Consider the following 25,286-nt stretch of genomic DNA (forward strand, 5'->3'; position numbering starts at 1 on the left):
ATGTATCGCTTATAAGACTGAAATGACAAAAAAAAAAAATGAACTTTACTTTCGATCCATTAATATATGTATACATACTACTAATAATCTTATTCTTCGTGAAATGCTATTTCAAACTAACATAATGCTTCTTAAAAGGAAAAGAAAAGAAAAGAGAGAGGAAAAAGCATCTCATCAAACGTATACAACAGGCGTGAATCAATCGATATTATTAATTGGGACGGTAATATACTTGTATATATGTGTTTTCATGAACGGTTAGTGACATGGAAGAAAGACGATTCGCTTTCGGGCACGATCGACTTATTAGCTATTAAAAAAAGGAGGCCAAAATGATTTCGTAACTCCGTTTGGTATTTGCCATTGAGTATATATTACTGCTCGATGGTGAACGAACGAGTAACAACACGCGATGTGGGCACATAAGGTGGGCAGGGAAGCGAGGCTGTTAAACAATGTGGCAAAGGTAGAGAGCGTATGCGGCAAGCGTTAGTATAGGTGACGGGTGAAAGGGTTTTAAGCGGTTTGCAGCAAAGTAGTCGTCACGGTCGAAGGAGGGACACACCATCGGGGGGAGGGGAGGGAGAAAGACAGCGCGCGCTTTTACCGATCCCGATGCTCGATACGAGGATCCGTTTCACTGTCACTGTTTACGACTTTTGTCGCCGTGCAGTAGTGGCTGGACATTTAATCACGCCGTAATTTTATTTTATATACACGATGAGTTGAGAGGTAATTTTGTTGCGCGCCAATAAATTTCATTCGATTCTTTTTATTTCTACACGTGTATAATTCGTTTTGTAATTTAATAGAAATATGAGAAATTGTAAATAGTCTCGGAAAAAATTATATCATAAATCGATTCGAGTTGAAAAGTTTATTAACGATTCCAACGAAAAATTGTATCTTTTGTAAAGGATACTTTTGAAAAAACTGAAAACGAAAATTTTGTTCTTTCCTTAATTAATATAATAGGAATAGAAATTTAAAATTATTTGGTATATTTAAAAGAAAGAAGATAGATTGAAAGTATAGATAAAAATATAGATTGCGATTCTTTGTTTTTAGGTAATTTTAAGGAATTATAACTTAACGATAATTTCAAGAGAATATAAAAGATTTCCATTATAGGTTTGTACGATTCCTTTAAAAATCGAATTTTCTAAAAAAGACTCGTACAGGAAATTTTTAATGCGTTTTAAAAATTGTATATCGATATTGTAGACAGTGTAATATCGCAAGTTTAAATGCAAAAGATTCATATTTTCTATTCTATATAATTATAAACTAAATATAATATCTAGTATAATATTCCTGCAAATATAAAATAAATAAAAATAAGAAAAAAGAAAAAGATAATATCGAACATTATTTGAAATTCTTTGTGCCATTTTAATTAATATAATAAGAACTTAGCAATATTTTGCGTTACGTGCAAAGCGTCTTAAAAGAATAGAAGCATTTTCAAAAAGAGTAAAGCATCGGATAGAAATCTACGTTACAATTTCAATTCACTACTGTGTCGAATAAAAGTGTAAAAGGGAGAATCATGAGCGTTATGACAAAGCTAGAAAATACCAAAAGCTTGGACACGTCGTGTGAAACTTGAACGACGTAATATAATAACCATAATTAACAGCTACAATTCCTTATTTCCTCTTACAGAGAGCTTCAAAACAGAGAAATGTCCTTTCGAAGATGAACGATTCGATCACGATCATCCGTGGATATTTTCAATATTTCCTTTATCACGGTATCGGATTAATTTTTCATTTCTTTTTTTTTTTTTTTTTTTCAGAGCAGAGTTAAAAAAGATGGCAAAGGGAAAACGCTATTTAACATGCTTATTTGCTACAATTCTGTGTTTCTTCTTCAAAGGATTAAAAATGTCTTTTTTTTTTTTGAAGACGAACGATTCGATCACGATGTCAATATAATTGTATTTCACAAGTTAAAGAGATCTTATCGTCTTATGATAAAGGGATATGTATGCGAAGCGAAAATTAATTTCTCATCAATTATGGAGCGATATTAAAATATTAATCCTTTTTATCTTTTTTTCTTTTCGTACAGAAGTGGAAAATTCTTTGCATTCGATAATCTTCGCAAGAATTCCCGCCCTCATTTCTACAAAGTATAATAAAAATTAAGCTCCTCCTCGATTCCAAAAACGATATTAAAAATACTTTACGCAACATTGTTTACCCATTCCCTGTTTTTATTTTTCCCTCGTAAAGAAATTGTTTAAAGAAATTTTCCCCGTGAAAATCAAGTCAATCGTAAAAAAAAAAAACTAGCCTTATTAAAAATGCTTCGTGCATCGCGCGCGTAATTTCCATTTTTCCATTAATACACGGAGAAGAGAAAATTTTCCATTCGGGTTGGCCAAGTTGTACGAGATTCTCTCCCCTTTTTGCTCTCCGTTCGACAATAAAAATCCGAGGCACCGTTCGTTGTACCGGTTCCCTACGATTAATGCTCGTTACTCGGACAATCTGCGGAGCATTACACGATGGTGGAACGATGGAATAAGGCCCGTTACAGTTAGAAATTATTCCGTCGCGGGTTTATCGGGAGCACGTCTGCGCTCTAAGAAAATTATACGTGTCTCAATGATAAGCGCGCCGTGTGCACCTTGTTCTTGCATTTGCGGGCGAAATGTTGGCAAATCGTGCTCACGCCATCCTGAAATCTGCTCTCCCGGGGAGAATTGCTCTTTCGCATTTCTATTTAACACGCGTTAAATCGCGCACCGTGTCGAATTTGAGGCGTATTATGATCACGAGGCGCGCGACATCGATTTATCTGTGTGACAATAAATCGTTCTGAGAAATTAGACGATACGATATTGATTGGTGTTGTTTCGTCTTTGATTAGAAATCTGTCTTTTCGTTTTATAACGTATGAATATCGGATTTTTTTTTTAAATTACACATGCATTAAGTTTTAAGTAAAGGCTTGAAAGACTCTTTCTCTCTCTCTCTGTGCTTCGTGCTGGGGGGGAGATTTAATTTATTTTTTTTAACAAAAACTCTTTTCTCAAAGAAAATGATAAAAACTTTATTATCAAGCATGTACGTTTCGAAATGTCGGCTATGATGTTTTAAATAAAGAGAATATTAAGAATTAATCTTGTATGAAACGATAATCTTAATTAACATCGACAGTATTTATTTTCTTATGTATGTGCTGGTTTGATCGATATAAAAAAAAAAATATGCGCTTCAAAGAATTTGATTACTATTCAGGGGAGGGATGATGTTTTTAAAATTATAAGGATTACACAAAGTAATTTCGAAATTTAAATTAGATACTTATAGGACTCGAGGACTATGTAATACTTCTAAGTTACGTTTCAAAGAATCCAATCTTGTAACATCAATAGAGAACCTTGAAAGACAAGAAATTACATATCATATTACATGCAATGTAGTTTTGATTTCACTTGTAGTTTCTATTATAACTGTAGTTAACTGTTATAACCATGAAATACCATATATACAGATATCGTATTACTGTGATAATTATATGTTTCCATAAATATAAAAAAATTCTTGATCGAATTACTCATAAAAGGATCGAATCTTATTTAAGAATCCAAATATATTTCTAACATTTTTCAAAATACTTGTAAACTATCTTAACTTTTTTTCCAATTATACAATATTAGACATAATCGAGAAATCTTGTATATTATAAAAACTTACAGCTCCATTTCTCTGTAAAAGGAGAACAGAGATAAAAATTTTTACCATTCTTAATAGATTAATAGATCCTTTCATTAAGAATAATTAAAACAATTAAAAAATTGCATTTAATCGATTGAATCTTCAAAAATCGATCCCCTCCCCCTAAAAAAAATAGAGAAAAGATAATTGACAAACAATTTCACTTTCTGGAACATTCCAACGAATAATCAAGCAGCCTCGACGAGGCTACGACAAACTCGATTAAAATTAATCAATCGTTCCTGCGCGGATTTAAGAAACGATCTTAACCAGTTAGCGCAACAAGTACTACTACCCGTTTCGTCTCGTGATTTTCTCCCTTGTTTGACTTTCGCCTTGATGGCATGCGCCACCAACACATCCGGAATTTGCTTCTTTTTGCGCGGTTTACCCGGTAATAAGATCAACCGATTTTCCTTTCCCCGCGAATTCGTCTCTCTGGATATAATTCATGGAAGCTGAATAAAACAGTAGGTCAAACTTTGCATCGACATGCGATCGTGGTAAGAGGATCGAAACCCGCCACGGGGTTATTTTAATGGGCTGTGATTAACGCGCTTTAACTCCGTGCGTTGCGTGATCGTTCCAAGACCGAGGACGGGATTTATGGACCGTTTAATTCCATTCCTAGATTTTGATAACGTTAGAGTATTTATTCGAGCGAATTTCTTATTTTCTCCCCCCGATATCGCGGCAACTTGTTATTGGGAGAGCAATTGCGGCAAACTCTTGTGTATCGCGTTTTCTCGATCAATTAATTGCTACACGAGGATTTTTTTCTCTTTGTATCGGAATATAAAAATAATTATTTTGCATAAATACGCGACGCGAATACGAATCTCTTTTTTCTTCTTTTTTTTTCCCTCGCATCGGTAAAATTGTCATTGCAATTTTCGCGATCAATTTGCTGCTGGAAATGGTAGATTTTCGCAGGCGAGATTTTATCGTTCGTATTTTTCTTTGATCATCGTGATAAGTTGTTATTGTAAAAATAATCGAATATATATTTAATTAATTGGTATCCAGCAAGATTTTATCCGTTTAAAAGGTATAATTGTATTGGAGTGATGATAAATAATATTTGCACACGTGACATTACTTTATTAATTTATACAGTTATTTTGTAAAAAGTATGTATACGGAATAAGATTTCTCGAATAATGAAAACAATTGATTTAAAGATTTCGTTATTGTTAATTGAAATTGTCAAAACTCAAATATTTTAACAACGAGATGAAATTTATGATTCAATTTATTTTATTGCCATCGATGCAAGATATTTTATGCAATCAAATTAATTCAACAATAAATCTATCCAATCCTCCTATCTCATTTATAACAAAATCAAGCTCGAAGGTTGATAACATTTAAAAAAATTAAAATTATAATTTATTTCTAAATTATAAATTCAAATATCTTTTACCATTCTCTTACAAATCATTTTAACCGAACCACGGACAGAATTATCGACCCACGATCATCTAAAAGAGACGCCATTTCGCCGAACAGGCGTAAAAATCTTAAACTGGCGTCTGATTCACGCTGAGGAGACAAACGCGAAGCTTTCGAATTACCAGTGAATTTCGCCATTTTAATACGGCACTGTGACTCACCGCCAATGCGATCTACGCCTCGTACGACGGTTCTAACGCCGTTAAAACCGAGCACTGTCCTATTTAATGGCCGTTTCTAGAACAGTCAGTGGGAAAAAAATCCACTCCATTGGAGATCAAGCGTGCCGAGTGGCAAAGAGCAGAGGGCGGCTACGTCACAGGTCTCTCTGTGCGATATTTGCACGAGTAAAAGCGCGACTTTCGTTTCTTCAATTTCTCTTTGCAGCGTACACGTCAATACACGAAATTGCAGATAGTGAAACGAGTTTGATCGAAGGTCAGGATAACTTCCTCCGTTAGAGGATGATTGCTTGCAAGGTGCGAAGCAGATGTACAACTGTGCTTTTGTACAAATTGTTCCGTGGCTGATTGTGTAACAAGATATAATATCGTAAGAATACACAGAACAAGAATAAAATGAAATTTACTGTGCGAAACAATCTTACGTAATATCAAAGAGATAAAAAAGAAAGTAAAAGCAACGAGTGAGAAAAAAATCATTCTTTTTTACATATATTTAACCATCATTTGTTGAGCAAGTATTATTATATTCTCATCAAATATAAAAGCATATATATGATTATATTATATCACAAAATTTCATTCTTAGAAAGAAGACAAAAGAAAATCGATAAGTTGATAAGCTAATAAAGAAACGCCGATTTGATCTACCGAAGAAATGTGCAAATATTTCTTTTAATTTCAAAGAAAAAAAAAAAAGAACCATTTATTTATCTCGCTTTAATAAAATATCGAGTAACCACCCAAAAAAAGAAAATCATTGCAATCGATCCTCTTGGAGGGATCACGATCTCAACAAACAAGCGTAAGTCCATACCGCAAATCGGGCAAAGAGAACCCTCTAATCACCGCCACGTTTCCTATCCGATCGTATGGAAAATCGATTTCCCCCGCTTGACACACACACACACACACACACGCAACTGTTTCTGGCCTGTGCTCATTGTGATCCTCCTGAGCACTTTTAGCCAAGCGGTGAACGGCCAAGTAACGCTCGTTAGGAGGAGCGTATCGGGCCAGTAGCGTAAACCGACGCATAAATTCCAATTTATCCTGCGGGCCAGGTTGTACACCTCCTCACGCTGTTGCACGCCGTGTCGAATACCATAAATCGATTCCAGGATACATTTGCATCGGGCCACGCCGATAACCGTACGCTATCTCGTCTACGTATCTTTCTAGTAGTCCGATCGAAAGAAGTGTATCATCAGTTGGCTGGTTCGCTACCGGCTCTATTCGACGGTTGAATCATCCGATCGAGCGGAGAATATATCGCGAGAAAAGGAAAAATATCCGCGATGAACGGCCACCATCGAGGAAGAAGGGGAAAAGGCGGTCCTCTTCCTCTGGTAGGAAGGGAAAAATGAGGGGGAAAAAGGAAAAAATCGGTGGATCGAAATGGCCGATGGAGTAACTAAGTAGCCGGTTATGGCCGGCCAAGGAAGGGAATCGCGTTTATGAACGGTTACGACGATGCACCTTGTGCAACGTGCGCCTTCGTCCTGTGTGATGCGAATTTGATTACGATGGAAAATTGATGGGAGTCTGATAAAGTGGTGAGATATGAATATGCTGAAGTTTATAAGAGTGCGAGTTTATATTGGTAAAATGGAAGCGTTGAAACGGTATTTGGACGAGAAATACCATTACCTAGGATGGATGTTTCTTCGTAGATCATTTTTAGAATTTTACGAATTCATTGTATATTTTTTTCCTTTCCGATTTATCGGGAATGATTGGTATATAAGTGATAGAATTTTTGAAATTTTAAACAATATTTTTGGTTTTGTTTTTTTTTTTTCTTTCATTCTTTTTTATCTTTGAAAGAAATATGAAAATTCGTTACCCAAGTTTTAAGAATTTTTTTCTTTGTATTTTTTTTTTACTCGTTTCTTTTTATCTTTAGAAAAAGAAGAAGATAAACGCGATAAGAGATAATTGATATTCTGGAAGGGTAGAGTGTATCATTGAAAGGGTGAACTTTTAAATTGTTCAGGGGAGATTAACGCAAGAATTTCCCCGGTTTAATAGACAAATTCCTTAGAAAAATTCCAGTGAAATGGCTGAAAATTTTCATATATTGAATGAGGAATAGAAGCAGCGTTTTACACATATTTCTCAAATTTGTCATTAACAGTAAACTTATTATGTTATATTCATATAAAATGATTTTTAATATTTCTATTTCTAAATATATTATTTATTTTTTGTCATATATTTTCAAAAAAATTCATAAAAGTTAGTCAAAACAAATTTATTTAATTCGAAGAATTTTTTTACCAAAAAGTTTTTCTTTTTCGTTCTCATTTTTATCTGATGGAATTTCTAATTTCATTTAGCTATAGAACGTAATTTCCAACTTCAGGAAATTTTCTCAAGTGTACGAAAGTTTTTGGAGAAAAAGAATAAGTAAAAAAAAAAAAATAATCAAATTATATTAGTTATTCCTATCTGTAAATAAATTGAATTTCACAATTTAAATATTATTAAGTAATATTTTTAAGTATATAGGATAAAAATTTTGATTAATTCGTCATTACATTAAATTGTATGAATAAAACGTAAAATTTGTTATTTTATCTTTTTTTTTTATTCAAAACAGTGAAAGTTTTTAAATAACAATTTTTGAAAAATATTTTATATGATAAATATTTTAAATTACGTTAATCTTTCAAAAAATTGTAAATTAATAATTATATTTTATATTGTTATATTGTTAAAGTAATCTCTTCATCAAAAATTAATTTAAATCGTTTCAAATAAAAAAAAAATATATAACGAATAAAATTCGTTGGGATTAAAATTTTAATAAAGTCCAATAACACGTATGTTATATAATGTAATCCAATATATATTAAGTTCTTAAAATTTTTGCAGGATATATTAAGTGTGTGCGAAAGTAACGTTAGTTTTTAGATATGAAATCGTGCTATTATCTAGCTAAAATAATTTTTCCCATTATGCACAACTTTTTATAATTTCCGGCTAGAATTTTACAGCTAAAATGATTCTTCTTTTAAGGCCACCGACCCATTTTCGGATCTCTTCTGCATTTTAAAATTCTTTTTTTAAAGAAACCAAGTTTCATAGATCAAAATACATGGAAATTCAAAAATATAATATAGAAAAAATATAAGAGATAAAACTAGAAGTTTCTGTACTTATAATCTTCTTAAAATATCTTAAAAAGACTTTTCTGTTTTTCAATCAATAACAACCAATGAAAAATTAAAGTCAAGTTATTCAAGTTACAATTTAAATATCATCATTTAATTTAATTATGAGGCATTGAACCAAGAAATTAGAAAGAAGAATATTATTGAAGAAATATTATTAGAAATGCTAGAAATCATTTAAAAATAAAATAATGAAAGAATAAAAATATTCTTTTTCTGAATTGTGCTATTATTATTTCTTAGAGATCTACAATAACTCTTCTCAAAGATTTCTTCAAATTATAAAGAGAAATTATTTTGAAATTTGCAATAAATAAATTTTGAAATTCGAGATGAAGTCTGGAGAAATTTATAACGTCTCAAAGATATCTCGTTTTATAGTAAAGAATAAATCTTCGCGAATTATTTAGTACTATCTGTATAAATTTGCCAACATTTTTCCCGAAATGTTAATTACAACTTTCTTCAATCGCTTCGTGATTTACGAAGCACTAGTTATACCGCATTCATAACTGTATTTACAATGAGTTACAAAGTAAAAGTTGAAAATTTCTTCTAGGAAGCGTGCTCCGTTCGTGCTAACGACGCTCTCTTCTTTGTCGAGATCTCTCCTAGAGAAGAGGCTGTGAAATCAATCAAGAAACGTGATGGACCAATTTTCAGAGATAGCTTTTTTTTTCTATCATTTTTCTCTCGACGTGAACACGAAAAAGCATTGTATTTAAGTATTTAAGGTGAGTTATCGTCACGATCTTTGGATACAGAAAATTTCTAAATGATTTTATTATCATGATCTATTGTGAATTATCTCTTCAGTTTCCAATTAAAAAGTTTTAATGTAAAAAATTTAATGAAAAGAATGGCACTTTAAAATTTTTGAAAGATATATACAAAAACATTTATATATATATTAATTTAGATTATTATTATTTTTCTGTTATCGTTAAAATTTATTCAAATAAGAAAAGAATTTTTATTTGGAAATTGTTTAATTTCAACAGGAAAATCTTTTTTTTTTTTTTTCAATTTAATTAACTAGTGTATTCGATTGTATTGATTTTATTGTAAAACTTTTAAACCTCAGTTAAGAAAGAAATATTGAAGGATAAATGTTGAATACTTATTTAAGATAGTTTTTACCAGTTGCTGCGAAAGTTGTTTCGCAAAAAAACTTTTAAGTCTCAGTGTCGTCAATGAAATGAAGTTTTAATCCACAGCGAATTAAGTTGTTGTTTTGTTTCAAGTAGTTTGTGTTTGTGTAACTACTTTCGAGACTATTAGGATGTAAATTAAACTGTGCTTTTTTTTTTTTATTCTTCTCATGATTAAAAACACATAGCAAACTTTCTAATCAATACTACAATACAATTTCTATTATTTTTTATAATTTTTTTTCATTTATTTATTTATTTTTAGAATTTAATGATTAAAACTTTTCGAATTTTGATGATAAATTTTTATTCTTTACTATTTTTATCTCTACGGATGAATTTTTTATTAATCAAAAATGCTAAAATGATAAAAGAAGATAATAAACCGATCAATATCGTGCAATATCTAGTGAATATAGAGGATGTGGTAATAATCTAATATATCTATTTCAATTAATATCTTATTAATAAAAAAATAAAATAAAAGATACTCGTGAAAGAATTTTTTAAAAGAATTTTATAAAAGAATTAATATATTTAGAAAAAATTAAAAAAAAAAGTAACATGTACTTTTTACTTTTTGTCATATCTATCCTTTACTTTTCTATTCAATTGATATTGATAATTTAAAATTATATTTATTAATATATCATAAAGATCATGATAATTTCACAATATATTTCATATATATTTGACAAATATATCATTATTAAGTAATCAAGAAATAATAAAACATAAATCATTTTCTACACTCATCGATACTAATTTAAATTAATATAAAAAAAATCATACATTTTATAAATTTCCTTCGAAATATTATCGAATAAATAATCTCAATTCCTTCATCTACCTTTAACATCATTTCAAAAATCCTCGCATAATTCTTTGATCTACATGAACAATCGAATCCTCTGGAACTGGACAACATTGCGCCAAGTAATCTGCTATTTCTTTCACGGGAAAATAAAAAAAAAGGAAAGAAAAAAGAAAAAATAAATAGAAAAAAGAAGAAAAAGAGGAAGAAGAAAAAAGAAAAAGAAACCAACAGCGTGTATTCATTCGAAGAACGAAAAGAATAGGAATTCCAAGCGAGAACGACAATACCGACTTTATATATACTATCGGTAGAGACGCGCGATCGATAACGTTTCATAATGATCGCCGGTAATCGAGCCTCGAAACGTTTCAACCCTATTAAGTCGAGTTTACGTAAACGAGAATTACCTGGCTCGTAGCCGCATCCCTTGTGTCTCCCGTTCACGATGTCCTGGAACAGGGTTTTGTCGGCGTCGCTGTCGTGCAGTTTCGTCGACACGGCCACACACAGGTTCTTGGTCGCGTCCCAGGCACAGTGAGGATCCTGAAGACCGACGCAAGACGCGCAGGTGGCCGCCGCAGGGGCGTCGCAATGATGCAGTGGTACCGCGCGAATTTCGGAGTCAGCAAACACGACCAACTTGCTCGCCTCGCCGGCCAGGTGGACCACCAACAGATCCTTGATCGCTTGTCCTGCACGTGAACGAAATTGAACACTTTAATTCTCGTGTAGGGATTGAACGCGAAAAGGGATGGATGCAGTGTCTCTCAAGTGCCTTTCTTCGGAAGACCTATTTTTTTAAGGTAGATAATTGATTAAGATAATTGCATAAAAGTATAAAAAGTTTATTATAGTAATAATTAATTTGGTTTAGTTACAGGTATATATACAGATAATATAGAAATTGAAAAACATTATTTCCTTTTGGTAAATTAGTTAAAATTTTATGTATTTTATTGATTGAAATATCGTTATTCTTTTCTAAAAATTTACAGCTATGTTTATATTCTTCATCTTTCTCATTATATTATATATATTCTTCATTTAATTCAAATAATATACGTATTCGAAATTATTCTGTGAATATAGTTATAAATAAAAAAAAGTTTATTAAAATTTGATAAATATCCAATAAATAATAAATTATATAATTAAGAAAATTAATTTCAAATGATAAAATCTTAATGAACAATTTCATCTTGTTTTCTTCTTGTCAAAAAAAAAAAAAAAAATGAACGAAACGATTAAAATTCTTAAAGATTAAAATTTGGATGCAGGATCCATCTTCGAAATTTCCTATTTTGCATCGTGTAATTGGATTGATGCTTATCAGACATGCACGATCGAATTTCACGAAGCACCGAGCGTTTTATTCAGACGTGAAAAAAAAAGAAAAAGTTGTGGAAATTTTCGAGTACTGCTTACCATACTTCAGCACTTGAACGTCGCTTACGATGACCTGGCTAACATTGCTCAGTGAATCCGGTGCACGAGTGTTGAGCGCTTTGAGAACTCGGCCGTCGTCTATGCATAATTATGAAATTATCATAATTAAATCCGTGCTTTTGTTTGTTGCGGTACACACAATTGTTATAACTCACCTGTCCCGACATACAGAATGTCGTAGGCCTTGCCATCCAACGCCTTCACTTGAGGATCCACGGCGACTTTGGTAAATCTGTAACTGGAACATAAAATATTTTTCAAATTACGTTTTTCGAATATTTCGTGGAGAATATATAAATTTTAATTTTAAAAGTCGTTAATAATAATTTTTCTTAAATGTAAAAATATTTTTATTAATGTACAGAGTTAAAGTTAATTGATTCAACTAATTATCGAATTATCAGAATGATTAATTCTTCTAAAACAAATTTTTAGTAAATTTCAGTATCAGAAACTAAATAATTTATCCCGATGGAGTTGTTTTGTAGAGAGAAATTAATGCTCGACAAGTTTGCCAATTCGTATAATCTTATTTATTTAGCAATCTTACTTAAATTACCATAAATTATTATCAGGCAATATTTGACTTAAATATTAAGTTAGTTTCTGTCTGGTTCACTTTCTGATTACTACTGCTAACAACTATAATTCCACCAAGCTTTAGATATATTCAACGATTAATATATATCAAGATAATTGGATCGTGAAATTTAATTACTCAAGAAATTTTCTACAATATACCACTATCATAAAATAAGATATAATAAACAATACAATTGAGCATAAAGCATAAATAAGAAATATTGAATTAAAAATTAAAAAGTTATTGAATACAATTCACATGATTTATCATCCATTCAATTATTAATTAAATTAATTAAAATCGCAATTTCATCGAATAAGAATTCATAATCAATCTTTAAAAACAAAACTTTCACATCTATTATAGAAACAATATAATAACAACAATAAACATATTATTTTCCTCTCTGAAAATTTAATACTTAAAATATTGTACATTAAATCGAGAAATTTTTTTTCCAGAAAGTGTAAATAACTTACTTGAAGCTGACTTTGGTTATCACAGGTAATGAGAAGAAGGATTGGACCGCGTCGTCCATGAGGGGGTGCGCTTTCACAAAGTTTACGGTCACGTCTGGAAGCGTTCTGGAGTCGTTCACGCATGCACCAGGCCTTGGCTCGGGCACCTTTTCCGGAAGTACACGTAGCCAATTGCTGTTTATGGTCTCCTGCTCCTTGAACGCACCCTGGAAGACTTCGAGGACGTTCTTCATGGAGAACGCGCAGACGGCCGAGCCCCCGATTGAATTCACAGGGGTCGTGAACACCCCGTAAACCAATCGGGCACGTTCGCCGGCGTAAACACCTTCCGTCACGTCGCTCGTCGACTCTGGAACAATTATGATATATCGTTCGATAGATTTCTCACATATAACATCGATTTTCGACAATTAATCCCCTCCTCTTTTCTATTCCTTATATTTTTCGATATGAACAACTTCAATTGCAGGATTTATACGATTGCGATACGATTCTTTTCGAAATTATGTTTAAAGGAAAGTTTGGTATTGATTTTGTTCAAGATTAGTAAGAAATTGAGAAGATGTGGAATAACGTGTCGTACGATTTTCACTGTTTAATGGAAAATTTTTGTCTTAATATATAAAATATTCTCTTCTACGATGATAGGAGGATACACTATTCGATATTCAAATAATAATTATTTCTTGAATACACAATTAATTGGACGTTAGCCTTTGAATCACGACCAGCATTCCGAGTACCACCATTGGATGGCCATTAATATTAAGAATTCAGCTGGGAACAATAAGGTTATAGAAACGTAATCTAACCGAGGAGAAGATTGAATGGAAGTCGGGTGAAAGAAAACGTGGCGAAAGTTTTCTGTCACCTCCTCGTTAATTCCGCACGAGCGGGGCTAAAAACCATTAATGCGCCCCATTCTTCGTGGGACATTAGCACGAAGAAAGGATAATTCGTGTTCGATAAAACATTGAATAAAACGATGGACTTGACATCCTCCTCGTCGAAGGAAAAGGAGGAGGAGGAGGGGAAAATCGGAAGATAGTAGCTCTCAGAGATGACGAACTTTTTATTGTCATTAAAGTGCTCGTAAATTGAGCCGGGAAAGAAGCTCGTTTTGGCTGACAAGATTGCTTGTGTTCAGCTACGAAGCTTATTTGAATAATTAAACGTTGCAATACAGGTTGTACAGTGGCAAGAAGAAAATATTAAAGTAACGTCGCTTTTGTGAGAAATAGATCAATATATAAAATAATATATTTAATATTTTTAAATGATTTGAATTTCTGAATATCGTAAAAATATTGCGTAGTCCATTGGTTCATCCTCAATATTTTGGAAACTAACTTATCGTTCAAAGATCAATGTAAAAAATTTACATAAATATATATACAAGCAAAAATAAATTATAAATTACATAAAAACTTTTCTTTAATTGAAAATGAATATTTTTTCGAATTGTGAAAACTATTGATTTCACGATTTTAAAATACAATATGTATTTAAATACATGTACAACATTTTTCTCGGAAATATAAAAAAATAATAATCTTAATAAATTTCTTCAAAAGATCGAAAATCCGAAAGTGGGATTAATACGGTATACAGGGATGATTCATCCACGTCTTGCGAGAAATCGAGTTTAGTTGAAGTCGGATTTAAAGTTTAGTTTCGTTGCAGAACTCTTATATAATAGTTATCATCATATTTACAAATTTCTCAATTTTTGATGCACAGGATTTACGAGTTTTATTTATTTGCAGTGAACTTTCTCTGGAATCAAGCTAATTTCACTAGGTTATTGCTAAAGAGTGGTGTCCCAGTTAAAAAAGGGGGGATTTGCTTAGAAGGAACTTGGGAAGATTTTCTTGAGATTAATAAAAAATTTTTGAAAAATGTGTAAATATTGTCTTTCTTTCTTTATTATTATCAATGAATTTGTAAAAATATTTTTTTTTTTTGATAAGATTAATAATAATCTTATAAATTATAATAATTATAATAATCTTATAATTATATTAATTGTAGATTTACGAATTTTACTCGAGTTCCTTGATTGTTTAAAAAAAAAATATGATGGTTTCCAATTTCTTAATTTTTAGAAATATCTAGTTTAATATTTATGTAGATAGTAATAATAAAATAATAATGATAGAAAAGTTCATATGGAAGATTAAAAATAATGAAAAATCTAATATTAATATTTACATTAATTTGAGAGAATGATTACAGAATACCTTTTATAAATTATACAAAAAAAATTGTTAAAACTTATATTTCAAGAATTTACATATAACAAATAAACGAATTATGCAAATATTTATCAATTATATTAGCAATAATAACATTTTTTTTGAGATTAATGGGATATAAAATTAATTGAAATATGATAACAATTCCTCTCTTTTTTACATTGTTCACTACTTAACCTTTAAAAGCTATCGTGGATGAAATTTCATTACAAGCAAATTTTGCTTTAATATAATTTTCTTTGATGATAGCTTTTAAAGTTACTTACTAATTAAATTAAAACAAAAAAAGGAATTATTAATTACGAGTTATTAAAACTACTAGTTTTCTTGATCTTCTTCCGTAAAAAAATTGATTCCGTAAAAATCCGTACAAAAATTAAACAAATACGAATCTCATCTATAATATTCTCTCCTTATATCTGTTCTTGAAAATATCTAAATTTCCAATTTCCATTTAAAAGTTAAAAATCTAAAAAAACTAGATCAAATAAAATTAATTTTTCTAATCTCCTTAAAAAAAATAAGTTCCTCGTGACTTACATGATAAATCCATACGAAAATTCCCCAAGAGAAATGTGAATCTTTAAAAAAAAAAAAGTTACTAGCGTTGAAAAAATTATTATTCAACATTTACGTATTATTACGAAAGTCCGGTCGAAAATGCGAAAACATTGCATTAATTCCAGTCAAGCTTCAATCTCGGCTGAGAATCACCAACAATCTGCAATTGCGTTTATCGTCGCATTTATCACGATGAAAACGTGGACGAATAGTCCCCGCGGTGCCATGAATTCGAAAGTGAATTTTCGCGGTAAAGCGCGAAAGTGTGAAACGGCCTTTGCACCGTTAAAAGAGCGCGCGGCCTCGGTGACGCTCACGCTGAGCGGAATCATGTAATTACAAATTCGGGCGTGGAAATTCGGGGAAGGCGAATGGTTGAAAAGATGATCAACGGTCCGGAAACGCGGTGACTTCTCCTCCGAGTGCAAATTGTTGTTCGTTTCTCCCCGCCAAAGAGGAAAGCGTCTCGCTCTTTCAAAGTACCATCGCGCTTACGAGAGCAGTTTCCAGTAAATACACTTGCTTGCTTTTAATAAAGCTGCGGATCCTTGATCACGAAAACACTCGACTAGATGAATAGACCCTGCGACGAAGTTGAGGCTGCGCCAATGTTACCAGGTCGAGAGTATCTTTTAAAAAAAAGGAGTTCGATCAATTTTCTTCGTTCATTTTTTTTTTCTTTCTTTTCTCTTTTCTCTCTTTTTTTTTTTTTTTACAGCAATGCGATGCTAATCTCGCGCTTCTATTTTTGTTTAATTAAGGACCGGTGGTATGGATCGGTGAATTTTAATTAATTCGTTATTTTCGTAGAAGAGTGAATTATAGAGGAGAGTATCGTGATTACAGAGAACAGGATTTTAACAAAAGGATATGACTACTAGTCATGAGACTAGGTTGAATAAATTTTTTGTTGCGAGAAATGTATGGCCATTTTTATACAGTTGTGCAGTTATCAGATATTTTAAATAATTGTACATGGATGTTTTTTGTTGGAAAATATAAAATTTTTTTCGATTATACAAGGGATATAAGTTTGAATGAATGATTAAAAATATATATATATATAATAATTGGATTAACAAGTATTAAAATTAAAATAGAATAACAGAAGAGAAATAAAATTGTTTCAAAAATATTTAAAAAATTTGTGTGATTTAATAGATACTTGAAGAATTTTATCGAATGATTAAAGATTTTATAAACGAATTGAATAATTATTTATCAAAAATTGAAAGTTATATACAACAGAATTTTATTATAATATATATAAATAATTCGATTATCGCACAGGAGTATTAATGGATCAAGTGTTTAAAGAATCAATCACAGAACAGTTTAATGAACTACAAGGCCAAAAATATATCAGCATCTGGTAGCCAAATGTTTCGTTTACACGACACAGAGGTAAAAAAGGATTGTGCTTTTCAACAACTTCCTGGAATTTGACGCATGAAACAGTACAGAGAAAGGTCTTAATAAACTGTGGATAAAATAAACTATCTTCATTTTTGATGGATCTATTACAAATTAAACATTTAAGAATATATAGATAATGTTAATATTCAAGGTAAAATAATTTTTACATCTAAAAATTATAAATAAAACTATACCATGTTGAATTTCATATTTATATACGATACAAAAATATGAACTGTATGAAGCTTTTGAATTTTTATCTGTGAAATGAAAATTGAATAAACATAGCTAAAACATTGTATCGAAAAATTAAATAAATTATATAATCATCTTTGCAATATCATATAACGTTCCATTTACGAAAAATCAACAACAGTATAAAATAAAAACTTTATTTAACTTTATTTTTAGTTATATACATTTTCATAAAATTTGTAGAAAAATTTTTTGTCAAAAGCTTGTATATAGCCAATTAATTTCGATAAACTTTAAAAAAAAAAAAAAAACAATTTGCTTTTATGAAAAAGTTTTTAGGATATAATTTTATTAAAATTCCTGCGTGTAATATCGTATAAACATATTTAACGTTTTAAAAATCATTTTGAAAATTTACTGAAATATAATACGGAAATATAATATTAATAATTATTCCATACTTTCCATATTATCTTTTTCACATTTAATATTTAAATTATCATCTATAAAATATTCAAATAATAAAATATAAAAAAAAACGACAGTTAATTAAACAATATTAAACAACAAATATTAACCTTCTAACAAATTTGAAAAAAATGAAATTTCATTTTGAACAAATATTTTTTCCTAACAATAATACGACGGTAATATAATAAATATTAAGGATAATTATTAAATATTGACACGCGAATTTTTATAACCTGAGAGAGTATATACAACATCAACAAGTTACTTCACACTTTCAAAAGTGGACACCGGAGTAATAGCGGAAACAAACATTTCCTCGTGATTCAATGCATGAATCGGCGTAAGAGGAAAAGTTGTGAACTTTTCGATCGGGTGTGTGCTTCCTTCCTTTCCTGAATTTTAGTTTAACTTCTATTCGAAATATGTTTTCCAACTCGGTGCTTTCTAAACGTCTCTGCGAGTTTCTATCCCCAATGTTACGTAACAAAATGTTTTTACTCGGCACGAATGGCCGATGTTAAAACTCTCTCCGTTGCAATACATCGGGGACGAATATACACGGGGAAGGGAGGGGGAGAACTTTGGAAATCTTCGACAAACTTTTCGAATCAAACATGCATGCATTTCCCTCCCCTTCTTTCTCATCCAGCTAGAATTATTTCGCTTAATGGAGATGCAGATGTGCTTTCAGGATTATTAGAAAGGGGGATAGATATTTTCGTTAGCTAATAGAATCTTGGAAGAGGGATAAAAATATTCTAACAAGTTTCACATCTTTCTGGAAACTCGTGCTAAGATATCTAACACTTGAACTCTGGAAATTTATTCTACTTATATAATCTTTTCAAAAGAGAGCTATGTAAGAAAGATTGGATTAAAATGATGAAAAATTGTATTTTTTGAAATAAAGAAATTAGATTTATCTTTTTAGAGATTGAAAATTTTTAATGTAAATTTTATCTAATTGTTTAGAAGAATATTTAAAATCTATTTATATTATTTTTCATTTTTATTCATATTTTATTTTTAAAAGGGATATCTATTTGAAAGGAACTACAATTTGAATAATATTTCTGCAAAATTTCAAATTTCTTAAAGCTTTATTGCCAGATGACGGAGAAAAGAAATAAGAATAAAATTAAAATGATTGAAAATATGAAATGTTCGATATTTTATAAATGAACGTGTTTCATTGAAAATTATTCTGCACTTTTGACTATGCATAAATTCAGTTTCATTAAATTGCTATCATATTATTAACTACTGTGCAGCATGTAATTGCGAAAATGCTTTTCGCTTTTAACTTAAAAAGGTGAATATTTTAAAAGTGATTAGGTCGCGAAATGCGTTGTACTATGCCAGAATAAGGTTTACTTATCCTTGATTATATGTAAATTTAATGAAGCATTGAATTAATAGTATGTATATATAATATAACGTGTTATTGTTATATACATTACAACTATGCAAACATCGTATTAATATTTACAATTATATCATTCTTATAATGATATTATAATTCTTATTCTTATAATTTAAGAATATTTTCATGAATTTATATTAAAAAAAAGTTTTTCTCACATTTTATTAATGTATCAAAGTGTGTGATATTAAGAAGAAGTTTATGAAAAAAAATTTTAATTCTTTAAGTCAATAATTTCCAATTTCTTTTTCTAATTTCAAACATTTTCTTTTAAAATATTGTATACGAATCGTTTAATTAATTCTTTTTTTAAAAAATTCATCCACATCCAGAATTTTTTAAATATATCAGCTTTTATCGTGTCGAGTCAATATCTGGTCTCAAAGTAATTACGATGAAGTAATTTAACACGACTGACACGATCGTGAGTAATTATTCTCGAAACTCCTCTTCCTTCCGCTAGACATAGCATTGCAAAACAACGTGTTTACGAGACAGTCTGCTTCTTACTTTAATAAACTACGGCGATGTACATTAAAGTTGAATGAAACGTGGAAGCAAAATTTCTCTTTTGCTATTCATGACTTTTGATAGCGAGAGAGATTACCTTTCATAATTAACTTGTTAAAAATAGAATTAATAGAAACGGCTAATCAATATCAATTTTTGTACATCTCTAAATCAAAATATAAATTGCAGGAAAGACATGATCATTATTGATTTCGTATATGATGAAACGACTAGAGAAAGCGAAGGAAGTCGTTTTCCTAAAGCAAATATTTAATTAACCTCATTCGTTACTAAAAGATCGGTTTTTATAAAGTAATTCAGGAAATAATTTCCTGAAACCAGTGTAATTAATAATTAAAAATAATCCTGCATTATCATGTATAAACTTAAATTTAAAATTGGATTCATTTTTAAAACTTTTCTTAACATTTAGAATAAGATAGTTGATACGTATTTTTCTCAATATTCATTTCTTTATAAAAATTTTTCTTTATCAAGAGCAAGATTAAACTTGAAATAAATTCCAAGTTAAATTTCATTTTTAACCCTAAAAATAAATGCTAAAATTAATTTTTCAAATTACGAAAATAAATAAATATATGACGTTGTAAGTAAAAATTTTCAAACAATAAATCTCTTGGAACATTTGCATTAATTCATCGTTAATCATAATTCAATTTAACCATAGCAATTAGAAATTAAACATAGTGAAGTGAAATAATAATTTATCGAAAAAAAAAATTAAGATTTTAATTTTCTCAAATATTATTTGGAACAAGAAATTTTCAATTAAAAACAAAACATTTAATCAAGAAATAATAAAATTTGTTCCAAGATATTTTACACGTAAATATAGTAAACACGGATAAAATTAATGGAGTTGTTCAGAACATGGCTACTTTCATAAGTTATAATTACATCGCGTGGGTTATCGTTGACCCATAATACATCATGTGCATTAGACGCGATAATTACGTATTGATTAAGGATATTATGGAGCGTTTCGTGATACTATTTTGTTACAGGAAGTATCAGTCTCAAAGTCTCGTGAATCGTTGGAGGAACATGTTGTAATTATTATTTCCAAGATGATTTTGTAACAACAAAAGCACATAGATTATTTTTTTCATTATTAGATTAGTAAGTAAGAATTTTGCATAAAATTCTACAAATAAATATGAAATCTTGTTTTTATGATTATTAATTATATATATTAAAATATATAATCTAGAAATTATTTTTAATTTATATGAAATATTAATTAAATTTCTATCACTTAGAATATCAATTATTAAATTGAATGCTAATTACCATTCTATTATTAATAATATAATGGTAATTCTATTCAGAATTATTTCTGTAATCTTATAACAAATTGGAATGCTCAAATAAAATTATAATATTATATTCATAAAGTTTATTTAAAAAACAAAAAAAAAAAAAGAAAAATCTATTTTTTTGATTTTAAATGCAACCGAAAGTAGAAATAGCTTGAGCACAGCAAGTTTCAGGACAAGAAACTTTTGGCCAAGTAAATTCAAATAAGCGTATTACACCGTCACGGGGAGCTCGATGTTTCCGAAAACTTGTGTCGCCAAGAAAAACGAATACAGCTCGTATATACGTTATATGATGAACTTCATGACTCGTATACCGAGAACTAGGGATTTTTGTTCAAACGATTCTCGCCATTGTTCCGACTTCAAAAGAAGTATTCGAAGGATAAAAGTTATGAAAAGTTAACATTTAAAGACAAAAGAGATTTTTTTTAAATTTTCAATCGAGGCAAATGAATTTTAATTTGTAATAAATAATATTAAAAATGTAATCATCATTATTATTATAGGATATTAATATAATTATCAAAGGCTTATTTATTCGAAATAAATAATCATAATTTATCTTGATCAATATGATTTGATCAATATGTAGAATGTAAATATCAATTAATATATTGATATAATTATATTTAGATATTCACTGCAAATATATATATATTCAAAAGTCTGAAATATCCTAATTATTACTTATAGAAAATAATTATAATTTGCCTTCTCAAAATAATATAATCAATAATTAATAGTAGATATATTCATATTATAATTATCTATCTATTTAACTGTAATTCGAGTGAAATAAATAATTAAAATATATCCTTAATACAATACAATCGTATTGAGAATTGTTATCTTTAATTCGAGATAAATCGGAAATTTTCCGTTTCTTTCGAAGCAAGAAAAGATTTTACTTTTTGATATAATAACATCGCGAGCGGATAAGTAACTGGTTTTTCACGATGAAATCGATGATATATGACCCGGGGCAGAGTTTTTAATCAAGCTACATATAGGATCAACTGATGCTATTTTCTACATGTTTTCAAAGAGAAGCTGATTAATTTCAATAAATGCAATGTCGAAACTGAATACGATATAAAGTACGAATTTATTAATTGTCGAATGAACTGGTTGAATTTTTTGAAATGGCGAGACAAATATTCGAGGATTGCGATAAAATATTTTTTGATCATTGTAATGATACCTGGCAAAGCGAGATACTCTTCTGTCTTCATTTTACAATATTTTTGTTCCATTTTGTGCTTGTTCATATTCCATGATTAAATATAAGAATATATGCAAGGTATATGAATTTTTACATAACTAAAATCTGTTCAATTATTCAACCGATATAATAATAACAATAGAAAATATATCAAACATCGTATAAATCGTATATTAAAACTATATATATCTTTTATCAAAGATCATTGTATTCACATAGATTCCCAAATATAATTTCGTAATTTTTCATAGAAATTTTCTTATCCTATTCAAGAAAACCACACCATTGAATTCACTTTTTGTTTTGTTCCGATATCTCAATAGGTTGCCGAGATATAAGGATTTGAAGTATCCATAGCGCTTAATACATTGCAGAGATTATGAATGGGCCAGCGACCCACTGACCTACTTATTTTTCTTGGAAATACGTACTATGTTTTTCCAGGAATCGCGTCTATCGCTTGTCTGCAGTTTGGGATAGGTCAGTGAGACGAGGTGCGAGCGAGAAATCCGAGTAAGCGACAAGGACGAAGATAATAAACGATTAAAAATTACCTTTTGTTTTACACGACGATATCTCGGCAACCGGAAGTCGTGTCGAGATAAATGAAAAAGCGTTTTAAAGGGTAAGATTCCACGCTTCCAATGATCTTTCATTCGTTGACCGGAAGTCACTATCCTCGGAAGTACAGTGGTTTAAACTTTTCCTAATTTTAATCAAGTTTAATCGAGTCTCAAGGTAAATTAATCAATAAATATCTTTATTTCTGAAAGAATATTATTTACAATAATCTTATAATGGTAAGTAATTGGAGATTCTAAATTGATTTTAAAAAGTTTTTTGATCAAAATAAGTTGGAAACTTATTACTATGAAAAGTTGCAGGAATATTTATCTTCAGAAAACTTATTTTTCTAATTACTTGTTTTGAGTTTCTTTTAATTTTATTTACGAAATTGTAACTTTTCGAGTTGTGATAATTGATTAATTTATAAGAGAACATTTTTTTCCCTCGTATTTTAATTCTTTAAAAAATGGAAATTTACATGCGATTTCGTGTAGTATACTCATCTATTAAAAAGTATTAATGAATATTAAATATGGATAGTATTAATCATTTTTTCCCTACTTATATTATATTTGTATCATTATCTACGTTACGACAATAATTTGATATTACGAAACAAAGGAGAACAATTCCACTAATGATGCAAATAACAATTACGTAGCTACTATATTCGCATAAAGGATTAAATTACACAATAAATTGAAATATTTCGTTGAATTTAGCACAAAGAAATTTTGGTTGCTAATGTGTTTCGCCTTCATTAATATTATTGCTAATATTAATACCATCATTCGTTACGTAAAAATTAATTAAAACATCGAAACTTTTATATCGTACGGCATTAAAAAAAAAAAAAAAGAAATTAATATTCAACAAACGCAAATAACATTAATTCTAAAATAAAAATCAAATGATAAGATTGATAATTAAAATTGAAAATTGCCACGACATTAATATTCTTATTTCAAGGAGAGCTTGTTCCATTTTTTTCCTCCGGAACTAATTAACTCGTTTAAACAAATGCTAAAAAAAAACTTGTGTCACACATTAATTTATTTCAAATTATTCAAAACTAATTATCAGTTCCAACGATTCTAATCTTCTCTCAATAATTTTTTGCCCTCTTAAGAAATAACGAGGATATTAAACCAAACCTTTCGTTGCATTTATTCGTAAAAATAAAATATAATCCACGAGAGCTAAACGGGCCAAGATATTCGAACGGTATTACCAATACACGGTCGACAAATATCGTCCCGAAAATCCTCTCCCTGATCTCCTATTTCCATTTATGGAGGCGTTTCATTAAGAAGCGAAATTTTCTCGGCACATATCGAATTCTTTGGCAAAGTAAACGATCGTTGAATATCTATATATATTGCTCGATCTCGCTGGGAATTACGATTAATAAAGAATCGAAGATTACAACTATTTTGCATGCAACGATCTCTTTATTTTATCTAAAGTGTCGCGCAGATTAGAAGAAGTTTGGTTAATCTTCTCGCCATTATTTTCTGACAAGCAATCTCATGATACGATTATTAAAATCGAGGTCTCCGAGAATGTATCGATCTCTGTCTAAAAGGATAAATTTTAATGTTTCGATGTAGATAGTTAAAAATCAAATGATATAATTATACAGATATGTATCTTGAAGTGATTTGATATTTAAATAACGTTTCATGTTCCGGATCAATGATCGTTAATTAGATGAATTTATTTAGGTATAGTGTATATAGGTTTAGCAATTAAATTTATTATATTTGATTCGCTATAATATTATTATTCAATATAATTAGAATAGTTTGAAAATTTAGAATAAAAATCTTTCTAAAATTCGACATGCTTATAATATTTCATGGTAAAATTATATATCGATTTTGATAACGCACAACTTATTAATCGAACGATGCTCGATATTTATGTAAAATCAAATTTTTATTAACATTATTAAAAAGAAAATAAAAATAGAATTTACGTAGAAATTTGCTTCATTCTTTTTCTGTACTATACTTTGGATATTTTGTACTTTTTTATATATATATTCTGCAAATTTTTGCACATTTAAATTTTGCATAAATATCCATAATCTTTTCAAGAACAAAATATAACCGTAATGGACCGTGCTGTGTACTTGATCTCCGGTCTCTTATAAGCATTATCATCCATTATCTGCTTCCTTTTCTCACCTATATACTTAAGAATCATAAATTTTCCCTTGCCATTTTTACCTCTTTCCTCATTTTGTACGTATTCTTCGTATTAATAAATCCATAAATATGCCACAAAAAAAGAAATATGTCTCGATTCGT

The 25,286-nt window shown here is 29.7% G+C and overlaps 1 protein-coding gene across 4 annotated transcripts in view; it reads right to left on the bottom strand.

The window, feature by feature from the left end:
* LOC724736 (semaphorin-1A) overlaps positions 1 to 25,286 on the bottom strand; it is a 404,583-nt gene that overhangs the window by 3,447 nt on the left and 375,850 nt on the right. For all 4 annotated transcript variants that reach the window (XM_026439024.1, XM_016910718.2, XM_006559124.3 and 1 more), the window contains 4 exons: positions 13,015 to 13,363; positions 12,108 to 12,190; positions 11,932 to 12,030; positions 10,914 to 11,198 (listed from right to left, as the gene is read on the bottom strand). In XM_026439024.1, coding sequence (XP_026294809.1) covers positions 10,914 to 11,198; positions 11,932 to 12,030; positions 12,108 to 12,190; positions 13,015 to 13,363 — 816 coding nt within the window. The remainder of the gene's footprint in view (positions 1 to 10,913; positions 11,199 to 11,931; positions 12,031 to 12,107; positions 12,191 to 13,014; positions 13,364 to 25,286) is intronic.

This window comes from Apis mellifera, linkage group LG2 (assembly GCF_003254395.2).
Source record: "Apis mellifera strain DH4 linkage group LG2, Amel_HAv3.1, whole genome shotgun sequence".
In the NCBI taxonomy this organism is placed as follows: Eukaryota; Metazoa; Arthropoda; class Insecta; order Hymenoptera; family Apidae; genus Apis; species Apis mellifera.